Source organism: Pithys albifrons, chromosome 2 (genome assembly GCF_047495875.1).
Source record: "Pithys albifrons albifrons isolate INPA30051 chromosome 2, PitAlb_v1, whole genome shotgun sequence".
In the NCBI taxonomy this organism is placed as follows: domain Eukaryota; kingdom Metazoa; phylum Chordata; class Aves; order Passeriformes; family Thamnophilidae; genus Pithys; species Pithys albifrons.
This window is the reverse complement of record NC_092459.1, coordinates 22148314-22163472: the sequence shown is the minus strand read 5'-3', so window position 1 is coordinate 22163472 and position 15159 is coordinate 22148314. Positions and strand designations below refer to the sequence as shown.

General features: G+C 38.9%; 1 protein-coding gene across 1 annotated transcript in view; it reads left to right on the top strand.

The window, feature by feature from the left end:
• Positions 1 to 14939, top strand: part of GCLC (glutamate-cysteine ligase catalytic subunit) — a 37460-nt gene extending 22521 nt beyond the window's left edge. The window contains exons 7-16 of the mRNA XM_071548481.1: positions 3062 to 3136; positions 4032 to 4148; positions 4984 to 5122; positions 5663 to 5775; positions 6262 to 6354; positions 7100 to 7204; positions 9317 to 9398; positions 9494 to 9597; positions 9691 to 9811; positions 13226 to 14939. Coding sequence (XP_071404582.1) covers positions 3062 to 3136; positions 4032 to 4148; positions 4984 to 5122; positions 5663 to 5775; positions 6262 to 6354; positions 7100 to 7204; positions 9317 to 9398; positions 9494 to 9597; positions 9691 to 9811; positions 13226 to 13431 — 1155 coding nt within the window. The 3' untranslated portion in view covers positions 13432 to 14939. The remainder of the gene's footprint in view (positions 1 to 3061; positions 3137 to 4031; positions 4149 to 4983; positions 5123 to 5662; positions 5776 to 6261; positions 6355 to 7099; positions 7205 to 9316; positions 9399 to 9493; positions 9598 to 9690; positions 9812 to 13225) is intronic.
• The last annotated feature ends 220 nt before the right edge of the window (positions 14940 to 15159 follow it).

The window sequence follows — 15159 nt, the reverse complement described above, 5'->3', positions numbered from 1 at the left end:
CCACAGAAGGGCAGTGAAGCTGATGAAGGGTCTGCAGGACATGTTCTATGAGGACCAGCTGAGGGAGCTGGGGGTGTTCAGCCTGGAGAAGAGGAGGCTTAAGGGAGACCTTATCACACTCTACAACCGCCTAGAAGGAGGTTGTAGCCAGGTAAGGGTTGGCCTCTTCGCCTGGGCAGCTAGCTACAGGACAGAAGTCTTAAGCTGCAGCAGGGGAAGTTTAGGAAATAATTCTTTATAAACGGGATAATTAGACTTTGGAACGGGCTGCACCACGGAAGTGGTGTTGTCACCAGCCCAGGAGGTGTTTAAAGGAAAGACTGGGTGTGGCGCTTCATGCCATGTCTAGTTGACTTGGTGGTGTTCAGTCATAGACTGGACTCAAATATCTCAGAAGTTTTCCAACCTGATTGATTCTGTGATTTCTCACTGTCTTTATCCATGAGCCATTCATTACATTTTCTCTGTCCAGCTGAGGAGAGGTAGTGGCTTTGGTGTTTATTTTCTGCTGATACTCAAATGTGATTGGCTGACTTGCTGGAAGGTTTTATTCAACTGGTCAAACCACATTTGATCGAGCACCTGCTCCTAGAACTCCAACAATTTTCAAGTGCCAAAGATCATCTTCCACTCTGGTCATCTTTCAGGCATGACCAAAGGATACTGTGGAGATGGAAACTGAGCTGTCTTGTAGGAATGTGAGGGGTTTTTTGGTTATTCATTTTGCATATTTTCCGTTTTCTGTGTATTCTTAGAACAGCAAAAGCAGGGAGTGGCAAGAGAGCACTGGAGTATTTTTAAAAATAAGTAGCTTTCTTCTTTCCTATGAAAATGAAAACAAGGCTGGCAGCTGCATCTGTAACAACTGATAATTCCTGATAACTGACTAGAAGAAAACATGTATTCACCACCTATTTTTTGTAAAGTAGTTTGCAGTATGTGTGCTTCCTTTTGTGTTTTGGGGGTGGTTCTGTTGGTTTATTTTTTGTTTTGTTCTTTTTTTTTTCTTACTGTGCACCAAGCCACAGCTTGGTTTGATGTATTTCCAGGGTTAAGAAAAATGTCTTAATGAGCTCAGCTGGGACAGCCTTTGCTGGCAGTGGAGTGAGAGGTGCTGTCCCTGCAGTGCTGTTGCCATGAGTGCCCCCAAAAACAGGACTTCGAGCCAAGTTAATGTAGGATAAGATAAAAAGGTACATTCTTTAATGGCCAGGCTTGGGGCTTTTAGGAATACATGATGACATCTTCGTGCTGCCCCCTTCCTCCTAGAACACTGATTTTCATGGTTTTTGTAATATTGCTTACCCAATCCCCAGTTTACACATCTCTCAGTCCAGCCCCAGTCCCACCCCTGTGCCATCCCCCAGGATTTTGGGGCTGGGGTCACTGGGACCCTCTGTTCTTCATTCTCTTCTTCTTCAGACTTTGGAGTTCTTCCAGTGTTTTCAGACTTAAGGTTGTTGGTTTATGTTTGGTCTTGTTTTGCAGGCCTTTCTGATAGTTGTCAGCTCTTGTACCTTGAGGAGAGCCTAAATAGCTAAAAGAATTTGGGCTACTAATCTGTGGTAGGGGTTAGGATATATAAACAATGAACTTAAGCTGTTACAAATAGGAACACTACATTTGCTATAGTTACAAATACTTCTAAAATCTATAAAAATGAAAAATCAGGAAACCCCTTTGGCATCAGTGCCTATAGCCCTCTTCTGGAGAAGGCAGCCATACCCTTTTTCTCTGTAATAGGATGTTTGTCTGAAAACCATGCTGCATTTCAGATATATTGTATTTTGGAATAAACATGAAGAGGGCAGGAGAGACAAATATCGTGTCTGGGAAGAGAGTGTAGGTGTCCTGTCAACCCACCTTCTCTCCAAGACTAGCTCCTTAGTGCTGAATGTCCAGAGTTAGTGGTAAGAAATCATACTTAGCTGCTTCTCTGCACCACCATTACCAACATCCCACCCCAAAAAAGCCACCACTGAGGCACCAGTGAATTCAGGAGTTTTGAAGGGATTTGCTGGTCGGTTTTCTTTTAAGTCTTAACTTGAGGTAGTATTTGGTTTCAGTGGCAAGCTGAGAAGAACATTTATGTTTTGTAGAACCCTAATTATTATCTGTGGCAGAGAAAAGTTTGTGTTCAGTTGGCATTCTTCTGGATAACAAGCAATGATGGTGGTCTAGAGCTGAAGCCTATTGTATAATGTTAGTGGTGGTGGTACAGGGGTACACTCCCAACTAAGTTATCCTCTGATCTGTAAGTACGTAAACTGCTAAGATGAAGAGAGTTTTGAGGTGATTGATCACTCTGCATTTTTAAAATGCATATAGTGTTGGTTTGAAAAGTCTAGAGGGTAAGGTCTGCTATTAGAAATGTGTCTTACGTTTGATGCTGCTCTGAGCAAATTCCACAAAAAGATTACAATGGGTTACCTTTTCCAGTGGCTTCCACAGCATTAATGGCTTCTGCAAGTAACATTTCATTCCCATCTTTTGCTGTATTCTGGCCTCTTAATACAGGTAAAGCTGGACTTTTTTTTAATGAAAATTACTGTAGACACACAGATATTTATTTTTTCAGTTTTGCAGGATCAAAGGCATCTTGAACTGTTCTTTAAAACAGGATTAGCGTCACGTAAAACAAATGTTAGATCTACAATGAGGTCTGGCTGTTGTTCTAAGTAAGTAGGTTCCTGGCTTTTCCTGGAGGTGCATTACTGACCCATGTGTATTGTAGATTTAACTCAGTTTTCTTTGATTCTGGTAAGTGTTTCTATATTTAGCCTCATCATGGAAGCATAACATTCTGAAATCTTTTAATGAACATGGAAACAGTGTGGAAAGAAGTTGGTAATATAAATGCTACTGATAGGTGAGGCAAAAATGTGTCCAAGACGTAGGGGGTGGAGCCACACAAAAAACTCCATCGAAAAACAACCAACCAAAAAACCTATAATTCTTTGTATTTAAATCATTTTATTATATCATTGATCTTAAGTCTAGGAAGACTGTGCTTGCAATATGATTATAGAAATGGTGATAGCAATTGTACTTTTTCCAACAGGTAACATTCCAGGCTTGCAGCATTTCTGAAGCAAGGTATCTCTATGATCAGCTAGCCACGATTTGTCCCATTGTGGTAAGTAATGGACATCTGTCAGATGAATTCTTCCTTAATGGCAAAAGCCACTACATGTGAAAAAACAGATAAAATTTAAATTACAAATTCGGTACTCTGGGAGAAGTATCAGACTATTTCTAGGTTGTCACATGAGTTATCTATTTAATGTGCAAATGACAACACAAAACAGATGATATCTGTTCTTTCCCAGCCCTCCTGTCTGTTTCTTCCCATCTGCCCTCCCACATGCACAAGACTCCTGTTGAGTAGTTCTAGAAATATATTGGGATAGTTTTTCTTGGAAACAAGGCTAGCTCACTCCTTAAAATAGTTTCTAATTTTTCAACTCTGGCCTGGTGTTACAGAGGATTTCAGCTTAAGTTATTTAAATCTGTCCCTTTTGTAAGCATGTGGTCATAAACAGCTGTTTATAACAGGTGTTATAAAAATAAAGTATCTGTCTGGTCTGGATGATGAGCAGATCCTGCCCTGAGTGAGGTATGTTCCAGCTGTGTTGCTAAGGTGCTTGGCCAAACAAAAATAAAATAAAACGACTGCCTGGTCAACTTTTGAAGTTTAGAAGTGTGCAAGCAGAATACTTGCTGATTTGTCAGCCGATTGCTTCTGCCTGTATCATTTTTATGTTCCTTAAATGCTGATCTGTAGAGGTAAAACATTTGCAGAGTGTCAGATGCTACTTCATTAATGCTAACCTGCTAACCCTCCACCTAGGTGTTTCTAGAGGTAGGAGAAAGTTGAGATTTTTGGTTATACAGGCTTTGGCAGTCCATTGAACTTAAGTATATACTTGAATTACTTCTGGACCAGCATGTTTCCCTTTACAGTGGGGCTGTATTTTGCTTTTGATTCCTTGGTCTGTCCTTTTTTTTCATATGAGGCTGTTCTGTTTTAGATGGCATTGAGTGCTGCATCTCCATTCTACAGAGGCTACGTGTCTGATATTGACTGTCGCTGGGGAGTGATCTCTGCATCTGTAGATGATCGAACACGGGAAGAGAGAGGGCTAGAGGTAAGTAGTGTTAGGTAGTAGATGTCTGACTTTTTTCAGGCAAAAAAGTTAAATATACTTTAGCATCAAATTCTGCTGGTGCTCATCAGAATCCCTAATGAGGCAACTTGTCAGGTTTTTTGGTAAATATAGGACAGAGTGTGTAAACACTCACCTTGGTTGTACAGTTCGTCTTAGCAAATATGTATTTTTAATTAGGTATGGAATCCCAATCATCCACAGCTTGCTGGGAAAGGCCCCCTGTGATGAAACTTTGCAGTTTGTTCTTGAGCCTAAAAGGCAAAAATTGCTCTGGATTAAATAGCAGGCACTGCTGAGTAGTAAAAACTAGAACTATGTGAAGAGAGCCAGATGTCAGAACTTGAACTTAAAGGGTTTCTCTAAGCAGGAATTTGCATTCAAGATACTAAATTATGTAAAATAGTTTAAAAATCTACTTGAAATATTTCTTGAGCTACCCATTTTAAGAGTATCTCTAACAATGTGCATATAGTGAAACTGTGTTGATATGTGTTGCAATAGGTGTAATGATACTTTCCAGGTACTTGGGGTAATGGTATATTATATGAGGAAAAGGTTTCCACTTCTAGAGAATTCTAGTCAATATGTGATGACTGTTTTTCACTCAGATACATACATCTGCAAACAAATTAGTCATAATTCCAGGTTTGCTTTCTATGGAGCCTATTTAAGACTCGTGCTTTTACTAATTTTAATTGAGGCTGTAGGGTTTTTTTAAACAGGATAATAATTCTCACATAAGTGTCATTAGTGAGCAAAACTTAGGTAACGTTGTTAACAAGCTGTTAAAATATTGTATTCTTAAATTATATAGCCACTGAAGAACAACCATTATAGAATCAGTAAATCCAGATATGATTCCATAGACAGTTATCTATCTGAATGTGGTGAGAAATACAATGACATTGATTTGACAATAGACAAAGATATCTACGAGCACCTAATAAAGGAAGGTAAGTGCTTGCTTCATTATGAGCAGGTTAAGAATGATGTTTGCAGTGTGTGGGCATATTTTATGTTTTTGTTCTTGTTTGTTTCAATCATTGTGCAGCCCTCAGAGTGACTTCTACTCAGGAAGTATCTGTGTAGCATAGTCTTGAGAGTTTTTTTAAAAGGATTCATTTGTAGCAGAAACTGTCCCAAATGCATCAAACTGAGTTTCTCAAGCTGAAGTTAATGTTTTATCTTCATGGAGAGAGCAGAACTGCTTTAGGAAACATGGCACAGAGTGCATCAGAAAACAGGAAGAATGGCAGTCACACCAATATTCAGCTGCCATTTCCAAACAAGAACCTGTTCTTTTCTTTTTTTTTTTTGTTGTTCTCTCTTTAATCATTTCCTTCCTTCCTGAAGTCATCATTTAAACTTTAACAGGATGTGGTGGGTTGAAGGTAGCATTGCAGAGGTGGATGTTTTCAGTCTTGTAAAACAAATAATTTTCTAGAGCCTGTTTTGATATATGTAAATTGTTTGTTTGAATTTTCATTTTGTAGGTATTGACCACCTTTTGGCACAGCATATTGCACACTTGTTCATTCGAGACCCATTGACTTTGTTTGAGGAGAGAATACATCTAGATGATGCAAACGAATCCGACCATTTTGAGGTTATGTCTGCTTTAGAGGAATTTAGTAAATATTTTAATATATATAATTGCTTGTTCTTTATAATACTGCTTAATTGGAGGATTTCTGTATTAGCTAAGAAGTTTTTCATTACACTTTCACTTCAGCTAGTTCTTTAGCATCACTTTGCAGTTACAAGCACATTTATTTTTGTTTTATTTAGAAGGTGATGGCTTATACTTTAAATAAAATCTGAAGAGCCCACATTACAGCTAAGTTAGCTACATGCCAGTCCCCTAATATTTTGTAAATAATAACCAAAATAGCATGAGAAAGTATAACATAGGATGGGGACTTGTACTCTGGGTTTTAGGAAGTCATGTGACTTACTTTGGAAGCACTTCTCCAACTTGATAGGCTGTTCCAAGGGAAATAGTAAAACTCTAGTTACCTGCTTATTTTTCTTTGATTATATTATAGAATTATGTATATCTTGATTGTAACAGATTATTTCATGTGCTTTGCAGAATATTCAGTCTACAAACTGGCAGACAATGAGGTTTAAGCCACCACCACCCAATTCAGATATTGGATGGAGAGTGGAATTCAGACCTATGGAGGTAAGAAAGACGTCAGTATGCACAAGAGCACATTTTCTTTTAAATGGAAAAGTACCAGGCATTCTGCCATCCGTTATCAAACTCCCATTACTTGTGCTGTGTTTTCTCCCCTCTGAATCGCTAGATGCAAGTGAAGTGGACAGCAGTGTTTAATCAGACATGAACTGTGGGAATGTAACTGACAGGTGAATCCACTGCAGCACAGCAACGCATGCTAATGGATTTGGGGTGATGGTAAAAGGAATTAGGCTTGTATTAAAGCAACAGTAAACAAAGCCCCATTTAGCTTCTACAGACTGTATTTTTCCAGTACATTTCCTGGTACTGAACAATTCCACTGTCACTGTTTTGTTTTTCACAAGTGCTTTTATTCTATAGCTGCCTGTTTCTGAGCTCTCTGAATTTAGTCCCCTTAGAGCAGAAATGTAAAAGCTACTATACATCTGTAATTAGATAGAGACCCTGAAGGTGCAGGTTATTAGGTAGTCTTTTGAAACACAAGTGTGTTTTGGCATTGGATTGAAGGGTTCAATTTGTTGAAGTGTGTTGTGTGTACGTTGTGCATTTCAAGTCTCTGCTGATCATTCCTGTGTGTGCGTCACATCTCGATGAGTAGAGTGTGTGTTAATACAAGTGCCAACATGAACATTCACGTCAAACTTTTTTAAACTGTCCTCCATATTTGACTACTTGCATGAGTGTGTTCCCACTAAAGTAATTGAATCTCTAATCCTTTCATGTCTAGGTCCAGCTAACAGACTTTGAAAACTCTGCATATGTTGTGTTTGTGGTATTGCTAACCAGAGTGATTCTATCATATAAACTGGATTTTCTCATTCCTTTGTCCAAGGTAGGTGTGAAATATCAAATCCAATACAACTAAATGGAGTGTATTTGCATTATCTGATTTTTATCCACTGCAAGCTAGGAAATGGTATTTGTGCACTTACAGAACAGTCACTTTTATCTTTCAGTCAGTTTTCATCTATACCAGTACTTTGAATTGATTTCAACTCTGTGGTATTAAACAAATATTTTACTTCTGTCTCATGGAATTAAACTTATAGATAAACACTGTAGGAATTTCTGTGGTGCCTGACAGGGTCTGATTACTGCAGAAATGTCGAGCCATTGTCACAAGGCTGTTGGGAGGCTGGGAAAAGGGCATGTTTGCACCTTTTTACATTGGGGGAGGGGATGGGGGACACAAATATCCCGTGGAGGTCAAAATAAAACCTTCAGATATTTATTTTAACATGGCATTATTCTCTGTTTTGTTTGTATCTGGTGGAGAGAGAAAGGAGGATTTAGGCATACTTAGTGTTACACAGTATTTGAGTGAAAACAAATACTGCTGATTCTGGTCACAGCTGTGACTAGTATTTAAACAGACCAGTCATGCAAAGTGTGTTTTTTCCTTAATCTTGTCGTCACAATTGCTGAAATTTTTTCTGTAAACTCTTCTTGCATGTCCTCTTTCTGAGCCCCTGGACCAAAAAAATGTCTTTTTAAGTGTATATTCCTGCAATGTTATAGATAACTGTAAAAAACGGTCTTGTAGTGCAGAAGGATTTTGACAAACTCTACACTGGAAAATCCTGCCTGTACTGGCTACAGTATAACCATAGTATCCTGTGGCTTTTTATAGTGTTTTTTAATTAAGATGGACAAAAATACTGAAGTTGTAAATATACAATAATGACATTTGGTATGACTTCTAAAATGAGATGTCAGGGAGTTCAGACTTGATAAATAATGCAGCAATTTAGCCCTTATATTACATAAGCACATGGTTATTTGAAGTGTCTCAAAAGCACAAAATTTTTAACTATCAGTTAAGAGTGAAAAAAAGATTAGGTGCTGAAAGAACCTGAACAGAACTGGGGAACTTGGGGGCTTAAAATTGCTTGAGCTTGCCCAGTAATTTGGCAGGTAATGCAACACAGAATTGCACAACCATTGGTAAGCCTGCCCCTTTCATGTAAAATAATAGGGGGTTATGGGGCTAATCTCACTAATCTTTGCTGTCTGGTTGAATGTGGTTGAATGCTCATCAGCTGGGACTGGTGTTCTTTAAAACTTTCAAAACAGCCTGTTGTGTAAACAGGTTTCATAATATAAAATTAATAAAACTGGACTTTAGAAAACAAAGCTTTGCAAAGGTAAGAAGCAAGTAAAGATTTTGCATTCCCCTTAATTAAAGGTCAGACAAAGAATTCAGCAAATCATATTCCTCCTTCTGAAGACAATACAGTAAAGCTGATGTCCAAAAGCTGTGTGATGTTAATTCCCTGAGAACATGCCGGCCAAGTAACTTGGGCAAAATCCTCCATCCAGAGAGAGCAACGCTTATGTCATTTGCAGAGCACACATAGTTTGTAATTTGCAGAATTTTTGAGAAGTCTGCAATTAAGGACTTTTTTACTACGCATCTTAAGTTTAAATATCTAACAGATGTTTGGGAATAGAATAGATACAATTCCCATACAAAGTTGCTTCAATGCTGTTTCCGAAAGTTTGTTTAATACAGTGATAACTCTTCTAAAGGCAACAACGATTTTGTTAATAAAAGCAGCAAACCATGGCTAGGGAGATGGCAGTTTTCTTTTTCCATACTCATCTGAAATGCATCCAAACATAGGAAGAAGTCTGCCAGATGGGAAGCAACCTGTTAATCACAAATATTCCTATGTTTTCATCCAAACTTAAGTTAGCATAGCATATTCTAACATTCTATCATTACCTTTTCTGCTGGAGGTCCAGTTTCATAAAATGTTATCTCTTTGTGGGTTTGTCCTGGACACTGAAGAATGAAATAAGACTTATTTCCACAGCTTGGCCTGTGTGATGAAATAATAAGTAACATAGTAGATGTTTCAAGTTAAGAAACCAAAATGTGAGAGTTTGGGAGAATCCTACTCTTATGAAATGTCACAGATCTCTAAAATACTTCCTTTGCCAGGTGGATGAAAATATGAAGGTGGCCCAGAAAAGAGATGCTGTCCGACAGGGAATGTTTTACTTCAGAAAAGATATATGCAAAGGTATCACAACAAGCAATCTGACTAACACTGTTGTGGATGTTCAGTGCATCTCTTGCCTTCTAACCGTTTCTCCTTTCCCCTTGTCACCCATTAAGGAGGAAATGCTGTTGTGGATGGATGTGGCTCTGCACAGAATGGGACAGGCACCGACACAGAAGAGTACACTTTGATGAGCATTGATACAATTATCAATGGGAAGGTCATAGCCTCTTCTACCTGGAACATAACTCTATTCTGCCCTCCCACAGATCAGCCTGAGTGCATTTTATGCTGATTTTTTTCTCTTGCACAGGAAGGAGTCTTTCCTGGTTTGATCCCAATTTTGAATTCCTATCTTGAAAACATGGAAGTGGATGTGGACACAAGGTGCACCATCCTAAACTACCTGAAACTAATAAAAAAGAGAGCCTCTGGTATGTTTGACATTTTTGAACATTGATTTTCCTGGCATTTTTCTGCTTTCAGTTGGGAAAAACTGATGTCTGGTTAAGTGTTGAATCATAAGAGCAAAGGACTGGAGTGTGTTCTCTGGCTTTAAACTCATCCTGTTTAATTTTGATTATTAACCGTTAGTGATCCAGTTTAGAACTTAAATTAGGAATAACTGATAAGTAACAATCACAGTTTAGAGGGTAGTATATGTCCAATCCAAGATTTCTTTTTCAGCACCGCTTACTGCTGCTTTTGCCAGTGTATTGTCTGCTTTGCAGTAGTTTGTACTTGTACTAATCCACTTTGCCTTGTCACCTGGGAGATGTAAGTGTCTCTAAGGCTGGGTCTGGTAGCCTGGCTGATGTTACTGGTGTGACTCCAAACATTCATAAGTCTAATCTTGGGTATGCTAGAGCACGGGACCTGAGCTTAGCTTCCTGATAAGAAAGCCCTTTTGTAAGTAGCAAAACTCCTTCAAGGCAGAGCAAACCAGGCTCTTCCACTGTCTTTCTCATGTGGCAATGTTTTTCAAGACAGGTGGTATAAAGACTTTCTATGTTCCTTCTTAAAATGCAGCAATATAATCAGTAAAAGGTTAATTCAGAAGTGGATGCTTAGGACTGGCTACAGCAGCTTTTTAGTCTCCTAATTCAATTCCTCCACCCCCCCCCAATTTAAAACTAAAGTGTTGCATTCCTTTTTAATTCTTGAAAATTGCTGTAGAAGCTTCTAGGTAAGGACCTTTTTAAAGGGGAGCAGTACTTTAGCAGTACTTCAGAATCATAACAAGTTTTTAAATATTCCCTTGTCTGTTGTTGTTTTTTTTTCCCCTTAAGAGAAGTGCCATTGGAAAAAGAAGGAATGCATGAGTCTTAACAGAGGTTTTTTTCCCCAAAACCTAGCGACCTCGGTCCAATCCCCAGTGGCAGGTGTTCCCCTCCAGAGAACAACTTTGCTACCTGGTATGCAAGGTTGCAGTTATTGCCAAAGTCAGTTTGTGTATTTACACAGACGGAAAACGTGTGAGAGGGAGGTAGATCAGAGTCTAGAGTTTATAGTTTAGCTCTGATGAACTGAAATGACTTTTAAATTATGCTTCTTAAGAGCCAGAATTCACAGAATAAAAAGCATTAGGTATTGTATTGCTGGGCCATGGCGCTTCTCAGCTGTGCGCTTTAGATTATTCCAGTTTACTCTCAATCTTGAATGTTCCAGATCTGCAGCCTGTTTATCATGAGTCATGTCCACAAAGTGGCCATTTTTCAGATGTCTGTCCTCAAATGGTGAACACAGTACTCATGAGTTAAACACTGACGCCTTAGCTGCTGTGGCTGTAACCTTGCCCTGATATCATCCATCTGAGCTTCATTCACATCTTCTATTGCAGCGCAGCTGGCTATTGGCTTCCTGGTCTCTGTCTAGCTGGTGTCTGACTGCCACCACTCAGTGAGACTACAGATTTGCTAGGCAGGCAGCAGATGCTGACCACCATCAAATATTCCTGAGAGTAGTACTGAGATAGTAACATCAAGTGGTCCGTGTTCCTGGCATGCTCTCCCAGCTGCCTGCAGTGTGGGAGTCTCGGCTGACACTGCTGCAGTAATCACAGTGCTTCATGACCATTCACAAACGTGATTTCCGTGATCTTTGCCTTACCCTTCTTGAACCAGTTACGCTTTTGGTCCCCATAAATTCATACAATAAGAAATGCTGCTGTTCTATTATATCCTCTTAATGTAATTCCTCTAGTTTTTATTCTTTAAATGCTTTTCCCAGTTATTCCATGATATGCCTTCTAGTTCCTGTGTTGAAGGATCATGTTTTTCTACTCACTTCTCAACAACATTGATAATTGTGCAGACTTCTCCAATAACCTCTGGAACAACTTCAGCTGCTTCTGAGCTTCTGATTCCCTTTGTCTTTTCTCTCCTTGCTTGGAAGCTGTCTCACACCTTTTGTCAGTCTGGTGCCTTATCCCTGTATGTTCTTTGAGAGCCACAGGCTGTGCTCATACTGAAGGTTCTGCAGGCTTACACCCTGACAAGGATGGGGAGTGCCTGGGCTGCCTAACCACTAGGTGTCTGTGTTGGTGTGCTCTGGACTGTTCCCCGGCTACTCCTGCATGGACAAACCTGCATGGCTTTCAGTCCAGGAATGTGTCTCTTTTTTATGCCTCACTCTGCTCATCTCCTGGTTCCACTGATTTTCTTACAGGACCCCTGCTTCTTGTGGTTGTGAGAAAGTTTTCCTGTGACTTTTCATTGCCTTCAATAAATAATGCTTCTTGGGTATTGTTTTTTTCTGCCCTTCTTCTGTAAAGTGTAAACTCTGGCCTCATTTCTTTAACACATGACTTTTTGTTTTTGAAGGACATTTTTTATTTCTAATAATGCTTTTTATTCTGCTTTTCTTTCCTGTATTTTTTGCAATTTTTCTGATTTGTGTTCATGTACCACATGAATTTTTACTTTTTATATGTGTGTTCCTCCATGCCTTCTCTCTAACTTGATTTCTCTTTCTTTTTATAATGTTCTTAAACTGAAGACTTCTGTAGTGGAAGCCCATGATCTTTAGACTCGCAGGAGGAAACTGACATCTCAGTAGCTAGCCAGAGAAGTTTTGCTAGGTCCTTTTGAGCATCCCACCAGCCTATCTTAATATCTTGCTGTCAGAGTTACCTTAAACTTATAGTAGTTAAGGTTTGCTTGCATATTCTGCATTCAGAAGCAAGATTCAGCAGCCTGGACACTGGTGTCCAGTTGGCCTCCAGCTGCTACTTTGTGTGGATGTCAGTTTCCTGCAAGTGGTGTGTCCTGTTCAATGACCCTGTTTAGAAGTGCTGGGGACCCTTAGGCACATGCTGACCACCCCAAGAACTGTGTAGTGAAGAAGAGGCAGTGTGTACAAACCAGAAGTTGGTATAATTGCGAACCTGCCTATTTTTTTGCTAGAATAGCTGCCAGAGGCAGAAAGAATAGTGAGCCCAGGTAGACATCAAAACTAGCAGCTTAGTTGGATGGATGAACTACGAAATTGTTTTGTATAGGTGTAGTTGTGTAGAGGTGTCTGTTGGTTCATCTCAGCCAGATTCTCTGTTAAATGAAATGTTTGAGTCATCTTGCTATACAATCTGTTGGTAACACCTGTTCTAGTAGCTGCTTCTCTCTGCACTGTGTCATTGCAACATCTGAAAGTTTGAAGATCACACCAGATGAATGGCTTTTGGACCGTCAGTTTAATTATGCCTGCAGTTTAGCCATATTCAAAAAACAGAAAGTATAGGAATGCGTTTCTCATGAAAACACGGACTACTCTTTAATTGTGTATATAATGCAGAGAACTCCAGGTGCTAAGTTAGGTATGTAAACTGACATTTGACTTCCCCTTGCCCACAGGAGAGTTAATGACAGTTGCTCGATGGATGAGGGAGTTTATCGCACAGCATCCAGCCTACAAGCAAGACAGTGTGATAACTGATGAAATGAATTACAGCCTTATCTGGAAATGCAACCAAATTGCACAAGGCCAGGCAGAGTGTCCTGAACTGTTGGGAGTGGGATTTAATAAGAAACAAAGCGGAAACAAAACTGACTCTTTGTAATGAATGAATGCTTCTTAAGTAATAAAAAGTTTAAGCCTTTTAGCAAAGCACTAGCAAAGATACTGTGAATCTGGTACAGTTTCATGGTGTGAAGACCAAAACAGGGTTTACTGCACTATAAAATGGGCTGATCCGCCTAAATATGCGTTTAAGGCATCCTGAAATAGGCATATTCTTATTGTTAAGGTTTATACAATATACATGTAAATAGTAAAATATTTTTATGATTAACATCAATGTATTTTAATAACATTGTAACTAAAGTTATTGTGAATTAGCTTGTAACTTTTTTATGCTTATTCTAGAAAGAAAAATTGCCCTGAACAGCTTTGTAATTGTAATGGCACTTGTATATTATATGCATTCCAGTTACCAAATGTTTACTGTAATTTTTTTAACCTGGAATGTGCTAAGTAATTTACCTTATTGTGTAAGAAAAAACAGTTCTTCTGGATCTACCTGAATCACAGATACTTCTTCCTTCCATTTGAGTTTTGAAAGTATGTAAGAACAGATAAATGCATGTGCATCCCAATTGTTAATCTTTACAGCAGTTTCTTGGTTACCACAAGACCTGCATCCACTTCTAAACTGTAAAACTCAGAGGAACAGATGAGTTTTTATTCAGATAATGCAAGTCTGCCTGCCTGCAGCTGCATTGTTACTTTCTTCCCCTCTGAAATAAATCTGTGTGCTATCACGGTTCAGAAATTTACCCAGTGATTTAACAAAAAAGTAATAGGAAATGTGGTGAAGTAGAGGAGGAAATGAGAGCTGAACGTAAGGCTCTCTTCACAAAGGAACCAGGAACCACTGTGGACTTGAGCATCCTTGATGGCTGTTCCCCCACATTGCTGATGTTGCCACAGTCAACAATGACTGCAGCACAAAACCAGACTCCTGTCCATTCTTCGTAAGGGTTGAGTTTCTCATTTCATCATTTATTTTTATAAATACTTGTGTGAGTATGTTTATTTCCTATAAGGTACATTATGTAGGTAACTGAGGGTACAGTACCTACATAGTTGTAGTTTGGACAACTTAACCCCCTCTAGAAAATAAGTTATAAAGAGAAATTTTGGAATGCACTAATTTTTTGAATTGGTAGCTGGTGCTGGGAGTGACTGTAAAGTATTTAAAATTTAGCCATTGCAACTGTAAATAAAGCAAATTTAAGGGGCCTTTTTGATTTAGCTTCTTAACTGACTTCTAGACATGAATTGCATTATGGGTAGATGATGCAAAGCTCAATGTAAGCATATATAAATACCTGAGGTGTAATGATTTTTTTAAAAGAACTAACAGAGAAACTGCAATGAAGAGGTGCACTAAGAAGAAGCTTTTATGTACTGAATTAGATTTTGTTCTGTGTTCACAGGTTTTCTGTAGAGAATAAAAAGTGCTCTTTTTCTGCAGTGGTGAATTTGTTTTAATTAAGATATAGGCATATGCTGATTTAGTTTCTGTAATAAGGAAATAAAAATAAAATTTGCAGTATGTGTTGGTCACTTGCATGACTTGAACCTACATTTTCAGATTCACAAAAAAAAGGAATTGAGTACCTGGCAAGTACAACTCATCCAGTCTCACTTTGTTCACAGTGCAGCTTCTCAGGACTAATGGCAAATTATCTGCCACCTCTACAAGAGAGAAATCCTTGCCCTTGTCAAAGTAGCATCTGTCTGATTGCACAGCATGAACCGCTATGCTTGGAAAACCCCTAAAAAT